This window comes from Schistocerca gregaria, chromosome 10, assembly GCF_023897955.1.
Source record: "Schistocerca gregaria isolate iqSchGreg1 chromosome 10, iqSchGreg1.2, whole genome shotgun sequence".
Classification (NCBI taxonomy): domain Eukaryota; kingdom Metazoa; phylum Arthropoda; class Insecta; order Orthoptera; family Acrididae; genus Schistocerca; species Schistocerca gregaria.
The window spans coordinates 206,555,869-206,575,812 of NC_064929.1; the positions used below are offsets into that span (position 1 = coordinate 206,555,869).

Genomic DNA, 19,944 nt, shown 5'->3' on the forward strand with positions numbered 1-19,944 from the left:
GTTTGGACAAGAAGAGAATAGAAGCTTTCGAAATGTGGTGCTACAGAAGAATGCTGAAGATTAGATAGGTAGATCACATAACTAATGTGGAAGTATTGAATAGGATTGGGGAGAAGTTTGTGGCACAACTTGACAAAAAGAAGGGATCGGTTGGTAGGACATGTTCTGAGGCATCAATGGATCACCAATTTAATATTGGAGGGCAACGAGGAGGGTAAAAATCGTAGAGGGAGACCAAGAGATGAATACACTAAGCAGATTCAGAAGGATGTAGGTTGCAGTAGGTACTGGGAGATGAAGCAACTTGCACAGGATAGAGTAGCATGGAGAGCTGCATCAAACCAGTCTCAGAACTGAAGACCACAACAACAACAACAGCCTGGGAGCTGCCGATGTGAGGCAGGGAGGCGTGAGGAGTGGTTTGTTTGGATCTGATTCTCAGAGACTGTTGACGCAGCGGTCGGAAACAACGGTCAAGTGTGCATGAGTTGTGTCTGAGTGATTGTGCGAATATGTGTCCGCTCTCGTTTTCTGACAAAGGCTATGGCCAAAACTTTAGTTACGAGAGTGTGATTGTCTATTCAATGTGCCTGTCTGTGGCTCAGCGATCATCTTCATGGTGAGTTGCTACCTATCCTCATTAGTATTGATTCTCAGAGTATTTGTGCAAGTTATCTGTTGCGTGTGTAATCGCCGAGGTATCATTTCGTCAACATGGTGTCTACGCCACACAAGTGGACTTCCATGACGGGCCAAAACCACAGGCCATTTCTATGTGTGTCTGTAACGGATCAGCCCTACCGATCTGCAGCCCATAGTTTCCCTCTAACGTGCGGTTCCTGCCTTGTCGGGTCTGGTCTCCCCGATGTGCCCACAGACTGGGTCTATCTGTGTGTGGCGTAATGCAGCGGATTTTCATGTTTTATCCATAGATCCAGGACTGTGGTGTTCCTTGGCAGGTCAGAGGCCACGGGCGATGGATTTCAGGAATTGAGACTTTCTCACCACAGGTACATTGTACAGTGCGGCGTTTTATAGACATTTTGTCTGTAGTACATTTTGGAGCTTCGAAAGTAGTTTATATATATAAGAAAGTATGGACGATAAAAAGAAGAAAACTGTCGCAGTCACCGGCAGCTCGTATGCGATATATGCTCATGTATTGCTTGAAAGAAAAATCACAGAATACCTCTAGAATAATAGACATAGCACATTGGGTAATAATCGACACAGTAGAAACAACATTTTATTGGCGGTCACCTATAGTGTTGGTTTACACAGCTTTTACCCACTTGGTGCCAAAGTTGAGCTGTGTGTGTACCAAGCAATGGTAAGGTTCTCCGTTATTTAGAGTCATGGTGAGTGCAGAGTCAAGAATACTTACTCTGGGGCTGGAGTCTCGAAATTACTAGACTATGAGGGCCACATATCAAGTTTCGAATCTCAGTTGGGGCCATTTGGTATGGGAGATCGTCGGACAGAGATTCTCCCTCTTCGCAGAGACACAACTGACACTTTGCACAGACTGGTTACTGATGAAAAATGCATTGTGTTGTCAAGAACATCGCAACACCATTGGCTTCACTTTGTGTGTTCAACCGCGTTCGTGAGCTCCGTATTTGCTACACATAATTCCCCTTTCAATCTGTTGTAGCACATTTAAGCTGACAAACCTAAAGATAATTCTCTTCAGCTAAAGTTAACTGTAACCCTTGAAGGAATACCTCACCTATTGGGGGGTACCTCGTAAGAAAATCAGATCTGCTAGTTCAAATGGCTCTGAGTACTATGGGACTTAACATCAGTCCCCTAAAACTTAGAACTACTTAAACCTAACTAATCTAAGGACATCACACACATCTATTCCCGAGGCAGGATTCGAACCTGCGACCGGAGCGGTCACGCGGTTCCAAACCGAAGCGCCTAGAACCGCACCGCCACACCGGCCGGCTCTGTTAGTACATTATTAACTCTGAACTCTGTCTTAATACCTATAAAAATCAATAGCTTTTGTACAGTACCAGAGATGTCTGTAGGTACCTCCATGGCTATTGGATACCAAGCAAACTTAGGTGCCTTTTCTTGCAACTGATTTGGTAAATTACAAGGAATATCTTCAACTTAACGCACCACTTCGTTTGCTGAAAGAGTGGCTGCTTCACATTCTGCGGTTTTATCGGAAAACAGTTATTCATCTGTGTTTCAAATCCACTTCTGTATGTAATCACCATCAGTGGATGACTTGTCTCGTTTGGTTATTTGGCCGACCTTTCGTAAATTAACTTTTGCAATGGTTTCACTTTTACTGACATACCTTGCCGTCAAATGTATCAACCTGTGTATCATGCGTTTTCTCATATTGGGGACGAATATTTTATTCCTTGAGAACAGTAATAACTCGACAGAGATCCAGTACAAGAACTCTGTGCCTCAAGAGCTCAGTCAGCGCAACGGTGCACGGACCCACTCTGCAGGCGTGCATCGCCAGGCTGTTCTGTCGCATCATGGAAGCCTCACGTGGCTCCTGTTAACATCACACAGTGTATCTGGCCTGTGCCCCACTCACGTCGCATCTATGGACAGCGAGCTGCTGTCGGCAGCGCTCTTGCTCAGGATGTAGACCCAGGACACTCGCCCTCCAGCCCCGCCTTAATCATTCGTTGTCGTGTAGCTTTGACCCGCGGCCACCAATTGAGGACCGTTTTTGCAAAACTCGCTTTATGAGAAAAAAATAAAATTTTACAGGTTACACATTTATTTAGCTAAGAAGGAAGCTGAGAGGATTGGCACATTTAGTACAGTTCTGAATATGTCTTAAAATACTCTTTGCATATACACAAAAATTTTTGTAGTTTATCAACTGCTGGGAGCAGAAAAACAGTTTTCTTTTTCGATACTCGCTTTTTACATCTACATCTACATCCATACTCCGCAAGCCACCTGACGGTGTGTGGAGGAGGGTACCTTGAGTACCTCTATCGGTTCTCCTATTCCAGTCTCGTATTGTTCGTGGAAAGATGGATTGTCGGTATGCCTCTGTGTGGGCTCTAATCTCTCTGATTTTATCCTCATGGTCTCTTCGCGAGATATACGTAGTAGGGAGCAATATACTGCTTGACTTCTCGGTGAAGGTATGTTCTCGAAACTTCAACAAAAGCCCGTACCGAACTACTGAGCGTCTCTCCTGCAGAGTCTTCCACTGTCGTTTATCTATCATCTCCGTAACGCTTTCGCGATTACTAAATGATCCTGTAACGAAGCGCGCTGCTCTCCGTTGGATCTTCTCTATCTCTTCTATCAACAGTATCTGGTACAGATAGCACACTGCTGCGCAGTATTCAAGCAGTGGGCGAACAAGCGGACTGTAACCTACTTCCTTTGTTTTCGGATTACATTTCCTTAGGATTCTTCCAATGAAGCACAGTCTGGCATCTGCTTTACCGACCATCAACTTTATATGATCATTGAATTTTAAACCACTCCTAATGCGTACTCCCAGATAATTTATGGAATTAACTGCTTCCAGTTGCTGACCTGCTATATTGTAGCTAAATGAAAAGGTTCTTTCTTTCTACGTATTTTCAGCGCTTTACAGTTGTCTACATTAGATTCAATTTCCATTCCCTGCACCATGCGTCAATTCGCTGCAGATCCTCCTGCATTTCAGTACAATTTTCCATTGTTACAACCTCTTCACATACCACAGCATCATCAGCAAAAAGCCTCCGTGAACTTCCGATGTCATACACAAGGTCATTTATGTATATTGTGAATAGCAACGGTCCTACGACACTCTACTGCGGCACACCTGAAATCACTCTTACTTCGGAAGACTTCTCTCCATTGAGAATGACATGCTGCCTTCTGTTATGTAGGAACTCTTCAATCCAATCATACAATTGGTCTGATTGTCCATATGCTCTTACTTTGTTCATTAAAAGACTGTGGGGAACTGTATCGAACGCCTTGCGCAAGTCAAGAAACACGGTATCTACCTGTGAACCCGTGTCTATGGCCCTCTGAGTCTCGTGGACCAATAGCGCTAGCTGGGTTTCACACGATCGTCTTTTTCGAAACCCATGCTGATTCCTACAGAGTAGATTTCTATTCTCCAGAAAAGTCATTATACTCGAACATAATACGTGTTCCAAAATTGTACAACTGATCGACGTTAGAGATATAGGTCTCTAGTTCTTCACATCTGTTCGACGTCCCTTCTTGAAAATGGGGATGACTTGTGCCATTTTCCAATCCTTTGGAACGCTATGCTCTTCTATAGGCCTACGGTACACCGCTGCAAGAAGGGGGCAAGTTCCTTTGCGTACTCTGTGTAAAATCGAACTGGTATCCCATTAGGTCCAGCGGCCTTTCCTCTTTGAGCGATTTTAATTATTTCTCTATCCCTCTGTCGTCTGTTTCGATATCTACCATTTTGTCATCTGTGCGACAATCTAACGAAGGAACTACAGTGCAGTCTTCCTCTGTGAAACAGCTTTGGAAAAAGACATTTAGTATTTCAGCCTTTAGCCTGTCATCCTCTGTTTCAGTACCATTTTGGTCACAGAGTGTCTGGACATTTTGTTATGATCCACCTACCGCTTTGACATAATACCAAAATTTCTTAGGATTTTCTGCCAAGTCAGTACATAGAACTGTACTTTCGAATTCATTGAACGCCTCTCGCAATAGCCCTTCTCAGACTTTCTGCTCAAACTACACTCAAGAGTCAAAGAAACTGGTACCCTTCGCCTAATATCGTGCAGATGTGCCGCAACACGACGTGGCTTGGACTCGACTAATGTCGGAAGTAGTGCTGGAGGGAAGTGACACCATGAGTCCTACAGGGCTGACGATAAGTCCGTAAGACTATGAGGGGTGCAGATCTCTTCTGAACAGCACGTTGCAACGCATTGCATATATGGTCAATAATGTTCATGTCTGGGGAGTTTGGTGACCAGCGGAAGTGTTGGAACTCAGAAGAGTGTTCCTGGAGCCACTCTGTAGCAATTCTGGACGTGTGTGGTGTCACATTGTCCTGCTGGTATGCCCTAAGTCCGCCAGATCCCACAATGGGCATGATTGGATGCAGGTGATCAGACAGGATGCTTAGGAACGTATCACGTCCCGGAGTGGTATCTAGACGTGTCAGGGGTCCCATATCACTCCAGCTGCATACGTCCCACACCATTACAGAGCCTCCACCTGCTTGGACAACCCCTTGCTGACATGCAGGGTCCATGGATTCATGAAGATTTTTCCATACCTGGACATGTCCATGCGCTCTATACAATTCTAAACTAGACTCGTCCGACCAGGCAATATGTTTCCAGTCATCAACTGTCCAATGTCGGTGTTGACAGGGACAGACGAGGCGTAAAGTTCTGACTCGCGCTGTCACAAGGGTACACAAGTGTGCCTTCGGCTCCGATAGCCCGTATCAGTGATGTCCCGTTGAATGGTTCGTACGCTGACACTTGTTGATGGCCCAGTATTCAAATCTGCAGCAGTTTGCAGAGAGGTTGCACTTTTGTCACGTTGAACGATTCTCTTCAGTCGTCGTTGGTCCCGTTCTTGCAGGATCTTTTTCCGGCCTCAGCGATGTCCGAGATTTGATGTTTTACCGGATTCCTGATATTCACGGTTGTTGTTGTTGTGGTCTTCAGTCCTGAGACTGGTTTGATGCAGCTCTCCATGCTACTCTATCCTGTGCAAGTTTCTTCATTTTCCAGTACTTACTGCAACCTACATCCTTCTGAATCTGCTTAGTGTACTCATCTCTCGGTCTCCCTCTACGATTTTTACCCTCCACGCTGCCCTCCAATGCTAAATTTGTGATCCTTTGAAGCCTCAGAACATGTCCTACCAACTGGTCCCTTCTTCTTGTCAAGTTGTGCCACAAACTCCTCTTCTCCCCAATTCTATTCAATACCTCCTCATTAGTTATGTGATCTATCCATCTAATCTTCAGCATTCTTCTGTAGCACCACATTTCGAAAGCTTCTATTTTCCTCTTGTCCAAACTTTTTTTCATCCATGTTTCACTTCCATGTACACTCTATACTATCATTTTCACGAACGACTTCATGACACTTAAATCTATACTCGATGTTAACAAATTTCTCATCTTCAGAAACGTTTTCCTTGGCATTGCCAGTCTACATTTAAATCCTCTCTACTTCGACCATCATCCGTTATTTTGCTCCCCAAATAGCAAAACTCCTTCACTACTTTAAGTGTCTCATTTCCTAATCTAATTCCCTTGGCATCACCCGACTTAATTAGACTACATTCCATTATCCTTGTTTTCCTTTTGTTGATGTTCATCTTACACCATCCTTTCAAGACACTGTCCATTCCGTTCAACTGCTCTTCCAAGTCCTTTGCTGTCTCTGACAGAATTACAATGTCATCGGCGAACCTCAAAGTTTTTATTTCTTCTCCAAGCATTTTAATACCTACTCCAAATTTTTCTTTTGTTTCCTTTACTGCTTTCTCAATATACAGATTGAATAACATCGGGGAGAGGCTACAACCCTGTCCCACTCCCTTTCCAACCACTGCTTGCCTTTCATGTCCCTCGACTCTTATAACTGCCATCTGGTTTCTGTACAAATTGTAAATAGCTATTCGCTCTCTGTATTTTACCCCTGCCACCTTTAGAATTTGAAAGAGAGTATTCCAGTCAACAATGTCAAAAGCTTTCTCTAAGTCTACAAATGCTAGAAACGTAGGTTTGCCTTTCCTTGATCTTTCTTCTAAGATAAGTCGTAAGGTCAGTATTGCCTCACGTGTTCCAACGGTACACTCGTGAAATGGTCGTCCAGGAAAGTCTCAATTTCATCGCTACCTCGCAGATGGTGTGTCCCATCGCTCGTGCGCCGACTATAACACGACATTGAAACCTACTTAAATCTTAATAACCTGCCGTTGTAGCACGTGGAGATGACCTCACCACACACTGTTTGTCTTATATAGGCGTTGGCCACCGCAGCGTCGTATCCTGCCTGTTTAGATACTTCTGTATTTGAATTCGCATGCCTATACCAGTTTCTTTGGCGGTTCAGTGTAATTAACCGAGGAATTAGATTTCGCCATGTGAGACTATTTGCACTCGAAACTTTTACTTTCACTCATTGCTTTTCACAAGCGTAAACGATCAATAATGTTGCCCTGGTAATGAATTAAACATTTACCTTAATTCTCACCACCAGAGTCGTGTGGTCTACATAGAGTAAAACTTAGATATATATCGTGAGGTACCCACGCTTTAGATAGGCAGTCATTTTTGGAAATTACCCAATGAATGGTGACGGGAACGTTAGTATTTACCAATTATATATGAAGGATCAGTGATCAAGCTGCACTAGGCTGTTTGCGGTTGAAGCTGTTGTCTATAAGAATGTAGCAACGTAAGAAGACTGTAGCTAGGTACAGGAATTCCTCTGGACGATTGGTGAGCAGTCCAGTGACTTGCGGTTCACGCTGGAAGTAAGTAAATATAACAAATTGCGAGAGTACTCCAAGGGAATGTTGTAAAGAGTGGCAACTCACGTGCAAAATCTGGAGGCTTACCGGCAATGGTTCCTTCGGAAATCGTTCCCGACTGCAACAGGAAAATAAGGAAGCGACAGTGGTGCAGAAAGTATCCTCTGTCACACACCACAAGGTCGTTTGCTGAGTACACATATAGATGCAGATTTAGACGTCAGAGATACACACCTATGTGCGTCTGCTAGCTGACTCTTTTTGAAATGACCTGCGCCCTCTTCAAATCACTAGGCTTCCTTCAGACCTCCGTTGTTCTTCTTGCACCCCAATTGCAGGTGGAACAGGAAGGCGCCCGGGTGCGGGGGTGGGGCGGGGGTGACAGCTGCACATGAATTATAGTCCACCACGTAGTGTTTCAGTGCTTAGCACATGGCATCGATGCCATCCACTCCATAGCACCTTGGGGCATTGCCTTTACAATTATTAATTTATTCTTCTCTAGCTGTGTTCATTCTTAATTCCACACTAGTGTGTTTACAACCGTAACTAGGAGGGCAGTTACAGACTGTTTCGAAACTTACAGGTAGATGTGCCGGCTCGTGAGTACCTGGAACCTTCAAACCAGGGGTGTTCATTATTTCAGCCTGTCCAGGTCGCTTTGAAAGTATTTTTGGGCCGTTCACAATACCAACAGTAACCACTGAGCATAAAAATACGATACCGGTATGGATCATTCGGACTAGAGCGATAATAGTTTAAAACCGAAAATATTCAATTTATCATAACGTTTCACAAACGGATTTTTTTTATTTATTACTTTTATTTACGGATCATGTGATGGTCACTTTATGGGCCGCACTGGTAATTGCTTCGGGCCGCATGTAGCCTGCTGGTTGGACACCCCTGCTTTCAACTGGCAGAGAACTTCGTAACATCGCAGCAGTGTAAGAGATTCCCTCTCGCCACAGATCACTTTATCACCCTCTTCATTAGTACTGTTCTCTCTCCCACAGGTAACATCAACGAATACAAAGTTACAGTAGAAACCAAGAGCGGCAACGGAAGTAAAACCCAAGGGGCCTCGACTGGAGATTCTCCTGCGACTGCCGGTCAACAGGGAGGCACCAGCGCTGCCAACACTACGGAGAAGAACGGCAACGGCAACAGTGTTGCCAACTGCTCACTCGCTGATCCCCTGAAGAACTGCAATAACACTAACGATACCGTCCCCACTGTTACGTAAGTTCATTTCCAATTTATTTTTACATCGGTAGAGACTGCACAGTATTGGTAACATGTTTTCGCATATGTAGAATGAAACAGTGCATTGCACATGTAGATTTGTAAAAGACTTTTTATAATCACCTTTCTACATACTTTTTTTTATTTTTTACAGAAACGAAAATAGTCGTGCTCTATAGGTTTCGATGCGCCGAATACGAATGTCAAGCTTAAAATTGTCTCGTTCCTCAGAGTTACAAGTAAATAAGGTGTTTCCGTTTCACAATTACACTTACGGGTCATTATAAGAGCTACTTGCAAAGACGTTGGCCGGCCGCAGTGGCCGAGCAGTTCTAGGCGCTTCAGTCTGGAACCGCGTGACTGCTAAGGTCGCAGGTTCGAATCGTGCCTCGGGCATAGATGTGTGTGATGTCCTTAGGTTAGTTAGGTTTAAGTAGTTCTAAGTTCTAGGAGACTGATGACCTCAGATATTAAGTCCCATAGTGCTCAGAGCCATTTGAACCATTTTTGCAAAGACGTTGTTACGAGGGTTACTCAACCTCTAAGTGAGTAAGGTGACTGCTTCTAATAGAATTTGGCAACACAATTTTCCACCACGACTCATGTCACCGTCTAGTCATGTGTGCACTGTCGAATCTAGAGACGAGACGCGATGTTGTCGTTTGTTACGGCTGTACCAGTCGTGGTTGCGTCAGTTCACTTATTAGACGAATGAGTGTCGTGGTGGATGTCAGTGAATGTATGTGATGCAGTCCCAGATCTACGATATTACCGAACCGGAGCAAAAACGTGATAGGGCCAGAGGGAGGATTCGAACCTGCGATGGGGAAGCCACGCGAACCGTGACAAGACGCCCGAGAATGCACGGCTACCCCGCGCGGCCAACTGTATATATCCTGTTGGTTACAGTAGCAATATACTTGGAATGTAAAGTCCCACCTTACTGGTAACAAGTAGTCAATTTTAATTATAATTTCGTATTCAGTGTATCGAAATCTATAAAGACGTCTACTTTGGTTCCTGCAAAAAAGCACTATGTACCACTGTGTGATGTGGAAGTGGAATAAAACGTTTCCCATTGCTTGACTTTGTGGTACCAACTACAGAGACTGAAGGGTAATCCATTCACTTTATGCAAAGTGGACTGGAGTTGTCAGCAGTGATTAAACGACTTTGTGTCATCAGTATTCTGACTGACTTGATGTAACCCGTAACAGTTTTTGACACTACAAGTGAAGCCTTGCTTGTGTCAAGACTTATACATAATTCCTTGCACGAGGCCAAATACATAATTCCTTACACGAGGTCAAATAAGAACGAGACGCCAATTAATTTAAAAGAAATGGCTCTGAGCACTATGCGACTTAACTTCTGAGGTTATCAGTCCCCTAGAACTTAGAACTACTTAAACCTAACTAACCTAAGGACATCACACACATCAATGCCCGAGGCAGGATTCTAACCTGCGACCATAGCGGTCGCGCGGTTCCAGACTGAAGCGCCTAGAACCGCTCGGCCACACCAGCCGCCTCTAAGGCGCTGCAGTCATGGACTGTGCGGCTGGTCCCGGCGGAGGTTCGAGTCCTCCCTCGGGCATGTGTGTGTGTTTGCCCGTAGGATAATTTAGCTTAAGTAGTGTGTCAGCTAAGGGTCTGATGACCTCAGCAGTTAAGTCCCACAAGTTGTCACACACATTTGAACACCTTTTTTTCTTGCGTACAAACTCCAACTTTTGCATCACACTAGCCCTGAGGACCACCGCAGACGATGTGATTTTGCTGTTGAATTGTTGCATTGTTTCGATTAAAACAACAACTACCTCAATGCATTGCTGTTCAGTTATGAGTCTACCTTCCACCACTGTGGCAGAGTTAACCGACGTAACTGTCGATTGTTGGGAAGTGAGACTCTGGGAGGAATGATTGAGTACGAAAGGGTGACACCAGAAGTTAATGTGTGGCTGGGGTTACATAAATATCCTCTGATACGTCCATTTTTTCTTGGAATGTACAGTGAGAGTACACACCTATCGCGACTTTCTGGGGAACTATGCAGTTCCACAGATGTACTCTGAAGACATTTTCGAGCAGGATGGTGTCACCGCCTCCCCCCCCCCCTCTCCGACACTGTCAAGGACGTGTTACTACATTTCTCCATGAGACGAGTCTTGGATCGGAAAGGGGGAGGATCCCATTGCCTGGCCTCCTCTGTTTCCCGATGTGACTATGCCGGCCAGAGTGGCCGAGCGGTTTTAGGCACTTCAGTCTGGAACCACGCGACCGCTACGGTCGCAGGTTCGAATCTTGCCTCGGGTCTGGATTTGTTTGATGTCCTTAGGTTAGTTAGGTTTAAGTAGTTCTAAGGGGACTGATGACCTCAGATGTTAAGTCCCATAGTGCATGGATTTCAGTGCATGGGGGTTTACCAAGCACATTGTATCCAGAACAAAAGTTCCAGAACTGGTAGATTTGAGACAATTCATCTGGGCCGCAGTCGAGGCCTCTCACGCTTATGAACCTACGGCAAGAATTGGAGTACCATTTCCATACCTGTTTGAGCTACAAATAGTGCCCACATTGATTTGTACCAACATCCATAAAAATATTTCGCTCCCTTGTACAGTCTTCGACAAATAAAGTTATAAGCTTAGTAGGTGCTGGAATGTAAACAAATGTGTCATTATGTGTCTAGCGTGCACATCCTTTACTTAGTGTAGTTGCCTTCAGTGCCAACGGACCCATGTTCAATCTCTGCTACTTCCTCAGATTTTTTTAATGTAGGGAGGTGTGGAAAAGGATTTTTTAGCTCGATGTCAGTATAACTTTATAAACAGATTTCCCCCTTAACTAATTACTGAATTAATTAAAATTTCGCATATTACTGTAAACATTGATTGCCTGTTTTTGGCAATGTTTCGAAATTTTGATGGTTCTTATAATTATTTTAAGTCGGATGTATATGTCTCACTGGACATGTGGAGGAGAGCATACCGAGAATATCATATTTCAGGTATTGCTTCTCACCCTGGACAATGTGTGGCCTTCACGTAACGACCTACAGCAGCGGTGTTTGCGTATAGTTTTCAGTGCCACCAAACAAATAACACTACGTGAAATAAAAACAGAAATCAATGTGGGACGTATAAAGACCTTATCACTTAGGACAGTGCTGTGAAATTTGGCGTTAATGAGCTATGGCAACAGAAGGACCACGCGAGTGCCTTTGCTAAAAGAACGACATCCCCTGCAGCACCCCACCTTTGTCCAGTGGCGATTTAGGTTGGACCCTAGAGGACTGGAAAACCGTTGTCTGTGGAGATGAGGCCCAATTTTAATTGGTAAGAGCTGTTGGTAGGGTTTGAGTGTGGTGCAGACCCCACGAAGCCATTGACCCAAGTTGTCAACAAAGCATTGTGCAACCTTGTAGCGGCTCGATAATAGCGTGGACTGTGTTTACATGGGGGAAACGGCCTTGCCGCAGTGCATACACCGGTTCCCGTGAGATCACCGAAGTTAAGCGCTGTCGGGCGTGGCCGGCACTTGGATGGGTGACCATCCAGCCGCCATGAGCTGTTGCAATTTTTCGGGGCGCACTCAGCCTCATGATGCCAATTGAGGAGCTACTCGACCGAATAGTAGCGGCTCTGGTCATAGAAAACCATCATAACGACCGGGAGAGCGGTGTGCTGACCCCACGCCCCTCCTATCCGCATCCACAACTGAGGATGACACGGCGGTCGGATGGTCCCGATGATCTACTTGTGGCCTGAAGACGGAGTGCTTTTGTGTTTACATGGACTGAACTGATGATTGACAGGAAATGGTTATGTTCAGCTACCTGGAGACCATCTGCCACTATTCTTGGATTTCATGAACCCAAGCAACAATGAAATTTTTATAGATGACGATGCACGAAGTCACTGGGCAAAGTAATTTGCGATTGGTTTGAAGAACATTTTGGACACTTCCAGCAAATGGTTTGGCTGAATGAATTGCATTCAGCATCAATGGGACTCAATCAGGATGTCAGTTCATGCACAACATCCTTTACTGGCAATCCTTTTACAATATGGACGGCTATAGAGGCAGTATGACTCACTATTTCTGCGGGGGTCCTCCAATGACTTGTCCACGTCACATTGGGCTACTGTACTATGGCAGGTACAAGGAGGTTCGACTCAATATTAGGATGTATCCCATGACTTTTGTCACCCCAGTATATATATCTCACAGGACTTGTGGAGGAATGAATAGTTCCCTAAATTTATTCCTTCTTGTGTCCAGATAGATATATGATTTTTTAAAAGAGGTTACGATTGTAAAAAGAAGAAAGTAGTACCATTATTATGTCAAACAAATTTACTTATTCAAAACTTCACACTTTTATGAAATTTTTCAAGCCATGGCTGAATCCATACAGTTACTTAGCAGTTACTAAAGAAAGTGGTCCTTCACTCTTGCTTCCAAGTGCTGCATTGTTTGCATCGCTTCTTTGTGTTCCTTGCTGGAAAACACTTTCCAACTGATATATAGGCACATATAATCCTTACAAACAAGGTGTGTATCTATAACGAAATGGCAGAGTAGTAAGACAGTTACAGTTTTGTGGAATGCCGAGCAGCCGAAAGGTATGATTTCTCGCCAAAAGAATAGATATGATAACCTCAGCTATATCCTGCCTCGCATCCACAGGTGCAATGGGAACTGTAGGCTGGTTCCACCAGCGGAATGAAAGATAATTATGCTAATGTCAGTAGGTTACTCAGATGGTGACTTGGTCGTCTTCGTATTTTTCTTTGCATGTTGCAAAAAAAAGAATTTCATCATGTTAAAATGTAATAATGGGGAAAATGTGTCATACCTTCTTTTCACATTGCTCTTGTATGGCACCTTTCAGCTGGGAGAAGTACAAAGAAAAAAGGGAACTCAAGAATTCCTCACAATAAACAAGCCAAGAGCTTGTCGAGTTTTCCATTTCATATCAAATCAATGGAAATAAAATAACATTACAGAACCGAATAAAATATATTAATGTTAAAATTTAGACTTAACTTTTGATTAAAAGGCACAAAATAGAAAATCTAGACACACACTGGCCATAACAAAAAACCATGAAACGAATTTAGAAGTGTGCACCAACCTGTATATTTCTAGCAAACAATATAAAAAGACAACAAACACCTTTACTCAGCTTCTCCGTTGCAGACAGGTGAAGAGATTACATAAAATCATCAAAACACGCAATGCATAACTAAAACAATTCAGCGATATCTCGCACATTAGGTGCCAAACAATGATCTTGTTTGTTCCAAATAGTCTAACCATTGAACGCTAGATCGCATCTGCACACAGATGTGGAATTTCAATATCCCTGTGAACCCAGGGAAATAAATTTGTATATCGAACACATATCTTTCACTAGTCACGAAAGGGTGTGAAAAATCAGAAAGTTAACAAATTTCTTACTGTAAAGCCCCAAAGAATCTGGTACAGGCATGCGTATTCAAACATAGAGATATCGAAACAGGCAGAATAAGGCGCCGCGGTCGGCAACGCCTACGTAAGACAGCAAGTGTCTGGCGCAGTTGTTAGGTCGGTTACTGCTGCTATAATGGCAGGATATAAAGATTTAAGTGAGTTCGAACGTGGTGTTATAGTCGGCGCACGAGCGATGGGACACAGCAAGTCCGGGGTAGCGGTGAAGTGGGGATTTGCCTGTGCGACCATTTCGCGAGTGTACCGCGAGTATCAGTAATCCGGTAAAACATCAAATCTCCGACATCGCCGCGGCTATACAAAGATCCTGCAAGAAACTTTCCGCAAATTGATGCAGATTTCAATGCTGGACTTTAACAAGTTTCAACGTGAAAACCATTCAACGAAATATCATCGATTTCGGCTCACTCGTGTACCTTTGATGACTGCAGAACACAAAGCATTACGCCTCTCCTGGGGCCGTCAACATTGGGGAAAAAAAAAAAAAAAAAAAAAAAAAAAAAAAAAAAAAAAAAAAAAAAAAATGTGTGTGTGAAATCTTATCGGGCCCGAAGCTTACACACTACGTAACCTAAATTATCCTTAGGACAAATACACACCCATTCCCGAGGGAGGACTCGAACCTCCGCCGGGACCAGCCGCACAGTCCATGACTGCAGCGCCCAAGACCGCTCGGCTAATCCCACGCGGCCCGTCAACACTGACATTGGACTGTTGATGACTGAAAACATGTTGCCTGGTTGGACGAAAAAAATGGTTCAAATGGCACTGAACACTATGGGACTAAACAGCTGTGGTCATCAGTCTCCTGGAACTTAGAACTACTTAAACCTAACTAACCTAAGGATATTACACGCATCCAAGCCCGAGCCAGGATTCGAACCTGCGACCGTAGCAGTCACACGGTCCTGGTTGGACGAGTCGCGTTTAAAATTGTGTCGACCGGATGGGCATGCACGGGTATAGAGACGGCCTTATGAATCCTTGGACCCTGCATGCCAGCAGGGGACTGTTCAAGCTGATGGAGGCTCTGTAATGGTGTTGGATGTGTGCAGTTGGAGTGATACGGGATTCATGATACGTCTAGATACGACTGTGACAGGTGACACGTACGTAAGCATCCTGTCAGATAGCTAGTATCAATTCATGTTCATTGTGCATTCCGACGGACTTGGGCAATTCCAGGTGGACGATAATACGCCCCACACGTCCATAATTGCTACAGACTGTCTCCAGGAACACTCTTTCGAGTTTAATCACTTGCGCTGGCCACCAAAGTCCGTAGACATGGACATTATTGAGCATATCTGGGATGCCTTGCAACGTGCTCTTCAGAAGAGATCGCCACCCCCTCGTACTCTTACGGATTTATAGACAGCCCTGCAGGATTCATGGTTTCAGTTCTCTCCAGCACTTCTTCAAACATTAGTCAAGTCCATGCCACGTCGTGTTGCGGCGCTTTTGCGTGCTCGCGGAGGTCCTACACGATACTGGCCAGGGGTACCAGTTATTACAGGGTGTAGAATAGTTTGTAAGAAAATAAGCATCACATTTGAAGAAAAGTTTAACTTATCTTGCAACGGCGATGTCAGTGTCAGGACTACTTCCTTTGTTTCATCGTCAATTAAAAAAAAAAATTAATTTCGCGTCGTAGTTTATTCATATTAGTTTTTAAACATCACTTCTGTTAACATCAACGCATCTTCGAATACCCAGAGTATAAAACTTGCTCACACCCTGTAGAAATCATTATCTGTCTAAGAAAGCTCTCTGAAACGATCCTAGCGTATCTGATGGTCTTGGTGACAAAATGCATTTTACATGTTACGAATTTAGTACCATCTAGAACAGGAAATCGTCTAAATTAGTATTAGTACTAACATGACTTCTACAGTTCAAAGTGGTTCAAATAGCTGCGGGCACTATGGGACTTAACTTCTGCCGACCGGAGTGGGCGGGCGGTTCTAGGCGCTACAGTCTGGAAACGCGCGACCGCTACGGTCGCAGGTTCGAATCCTGCCTCGGGCATGGATGTGTGTGATGTCCTTAGGTTAGTTAGGTTTAAGTAGTTCTCAGAAGTTAAGTCCCATAGTGCTCAGAGCCATTTGAACCATTTTTGAACTAGACTTCTGAGGCCATCGGTCCCCTAGAACTTAGAACTACTTAAACCTAACTAACCTAAGGACATTACACACATCCATGCCCCAGGCAGGATTTGAACCTAGGACGGTAGCGGTCGCGAGGTTACAGACTGTAGCGCCTAGAACCGATCGGCCACCCCCGGCCGGCACTTTTACAGTTGCAATTATCCGTTTTAATTTACATATTGTTTTCTGAAAACAATAATTTTAGCTCAAATATATAGGCCACGTGATTAATGAGAATGGTTGCAGATTTTGACAATATGAAAAATAGAAGCTTCCTGTTATTTTAAAAAACCTATTTAATTAACGAGAGTAAAATTAAAAATATATATGGAGACAGATATTTTGTTTGTAGATAACATTTAAAAATACAGATTATTGCATGTAACGTAGACTTGATATATTTCAGAACACATAATTTTCAAATAGTGAGTACAAATTTTCATGGCGTAAAATCGACGCTGTGAAGTGTGTGTGTGTGTGTGTGTGTGTGTGTGTGTGTGTGTGTGTGTGTGTGTTGACATAAAAATAGTTTTTTGATAATCAGAAACATCCATAAATGTCTACAGAAGAGAAACACAAGAAAATTAACCGAAGTCTGGCCAAGATTTATACGAAGTAGAACTTTCCTGTAGATCTCGGAAAGGATTGGATTTATTGCACCGTGTAGAGTTTCATTACAGTTTTACTGTTCATTAACTAGGTCAGAGACGCGTAATGCATTCATAATGAAGCACCACGACAGCACAACACCCGGTCCCTGAGGGGAGAAAATCTCCCACCCCAGCGGAGAATCGAACCCGCGCCCCCGTGCGTGGTATTCCAACGCACTGACCGTTCAGCTGTTGGGGAAGGCTGAATCCTCAGAAGAATTGATAAATGCTCTGGTGGTGAACAATAGGAACTGGTGGATAAAGACGAAAGTGTCAGGACGTAATGTACTACTGATCAGCAGTATAGTAACTGAGAGGCGAAACATAGACTATGTAAGGAGTAGACAAGGGAAACTATACATCTAAACGGATAGTCCGGGGTGTGCACACAGTTGCCAGTTACATACTGTTGTACACTGTGGTGAAAAAAGTGGTATAGAGATATGCACGTATACAGGTGGCGGTAGTACCGCGTAGACAAGCTATAAAAGGGCAGTGCATTTGTGGAGCTTTCCAGGCGATCTTTGTAGGCAAAACCACCCCTTCCTTCCGTCTCCTCGATTTCTATATCACCATTTGTGGCCGTCCTATCACCCTCACGTATCTTGGCGTCGCCCTTGACCGTCGCCTCTCATGGACCCCCCATCTCCGGACTATCCAAGCCAAGGCACGCTCCCAACTTCGTCTCCTCAAGCTCATTTCTGGCTGCACATTGCTGTGGACCCCTCCACCATCCTCCACACCTATAAATCCCTCATCCGTCTTATCCTATGCTACGCTCATCCGCCTGGATCTCCGCCCCTCCTACCTTTTACAAATCCCTTCAAATCCTAGAACGCCATGCGCTCCACCTCGCCCATCGCATCCGCCTCCCCTCCCCCACATGGATCCTATATGACATCATACCGTTCGCGCACCTCCTCCTTTTCCTCGAACGGACACAGATCCTCTAGACGGCCCGCAAAGTTGAAGCCCCTCACCCACTTGTCTCTCCCATCCTCTCCCACCCCTGTCTGTACCGCACCTGCATTTCCACATCTCATCTGCTCTGCATCTGTCCCCATACACTCCCCCTCCCTGATGATGCCGTCCTCCGTCTACCCCTCCTACCAACTTTGATCCTCCCCATCCATCGTCTATGCTTTTTTTCCCAAGGGCACCCTCTCTCCCTTCTCCCTCCCTCCTCTCCCCTGGGCTTCCACTACCCCCCTACCTTATTTCCTCCTCCTCCTGTCTCCTCTGCCACTGGCATCTACGGCCCCCCCCCCCCCCCCGTCTCCTTCCCCCACCTTTCACCTTTTTGCAGGTCCCCGTGGACATCAGCGCGCCGGAGATTGTTGCCAGTGTTTTGTGTGTGCCATAGTGGTCCCGTGTTTCATCATTTGTGCTCCTTCGTTCACGTGTGCCGTTTCTGTCGTCTCTGTTAGTGTCCGAGTGCTGCACGTATTTTCTTTGGACGCTACACCTGTGAACGACTTCATGTATTTTAAGTTTGTGTGTCTACTGTTGTCTATCCACCGTCTTGTTTCGTTTTTCGATGTCTCAACTTGTAATAAATGTATTATCTGTGGTAATAAATGTATTATATGTGGCCGAAGAGCGGCGTAATATTGCCGATGCCGGCGTACCTTTGTATAAGGAGTCAAAATAACAATAAAGGGAAAAAATGGAGCTTTCATCTGTACTCAGGTGATTCGCGAGAGATTTCCGACCGGATTACGTTCGCATGACTGGGATTAATAGACTTTCAGCGCTGAGTGGTAGTGACAACCACATGCTTGGCACTTTCAGTTTCTGAAATCGTTAGGGAATGCAATATTCCGAGATCCACAGCGCCAAGAGCGTGCTGAGAATACCAAATCTCAGTCATTATCTCTCAGCAGTGGCTGACGGCCTTCACATAACGGCAGAAGGCAGCGGTGTTTGCGTCGAGTTGTCAATGCCAACAGGCAAGAAACACTGAGTGAAATAACCACAGGAACTAATGTGGGACGTACGACGAACCTATCCTTTAGGACATTGCGGTGAAATTTTGGCGTAACTTGGCTATGGCAACAGGCGACCGACGCGAGTGCCAAAGCAGTATCGCCTGCAGCGCCTCTCCTGGGCTCGTGACGTTGGACCCTAGACGAATGGAAAACCCTGACCTTGTCAGATGAGTCTGATTGTAGGGTTTGAGTACGACGCAGACTCAATGAAGCCGTGGACCCAAGTTGTCAAAAGGCACTGTGCAATCTGGTGATGGCTCAGTAATGGTGTTGGGTGTGTTTACATCGAATGAAATTGGTCTTCTGGTCAGACTGAACTGATCACTAACCGGAAATCGTTCCCAAACAATGATGGAATTTTTACGGATGACAATGCGCCATGTTACTGGACCACAGCTGTCCGCGATTGTTTGAAGAACATTATGACAATTCGAGCGAATGATGAAGCCATCCAGATCGCCTGACATGAATTCCATTGAACATTTATGGAACATGATCGTGCACAGAATCCAGCATCACCAACACTTTTGCAATTATGGACGGCTGTAGAGGCAGGCGGAAAACAGTACACATCACTGGATCAAAAACATATTTTGGTCAAATATGACGCAAGTAAACGTAGAACGTACGGAGCGGTCAAAGTTGAGTCGTATTTGACGAAAATGTATTTTTGATCTTTTGATGCCTACTGTTTTTCTGCTGTGTAATTGGGTTGTTATAATTGAAACCGGTAGAGAATAAATACTTACAGCCATAACCTACGAACAGATTTACGAAATTCAAGAGCCTGCTTTGTCTTTGGAGGTAATCCCTCGTTTGTCGTATATCTTCTTTGTTAGTTTGCAAGCAAGGTCTAATTTTCTGCCTCCTTTTTTTCTCTGCTCCTTTATCCAGTCCATTGGGTGGATGCTTTTTCCACAACATTTGTGTTTAT

General features: G+C 44.6%; 1 protein-coding gene across 1 annotated transcript in view; it reads left to right on the forward strand.

The window, feature by feature from the left end:
- Positions 1 to 19,944, forward strand: part of LOC126293180 (mucin-5AC-like) — a 227,332-nt gene that overhangs the window by 188,055 nt on the left and 19,333 nt on the right. Inside the window, exon 6 of the mRNA XM_049986281.1 lies at positions 8,502 to 8,727. Coding sequence (XP_049842238.1) covers positions 8,502 to 8,727 — 226 coding nt within the window. The remainder of the gene's footprint in view (positions 1 to 8,501; positions 8,728 to 19,944) is intronic.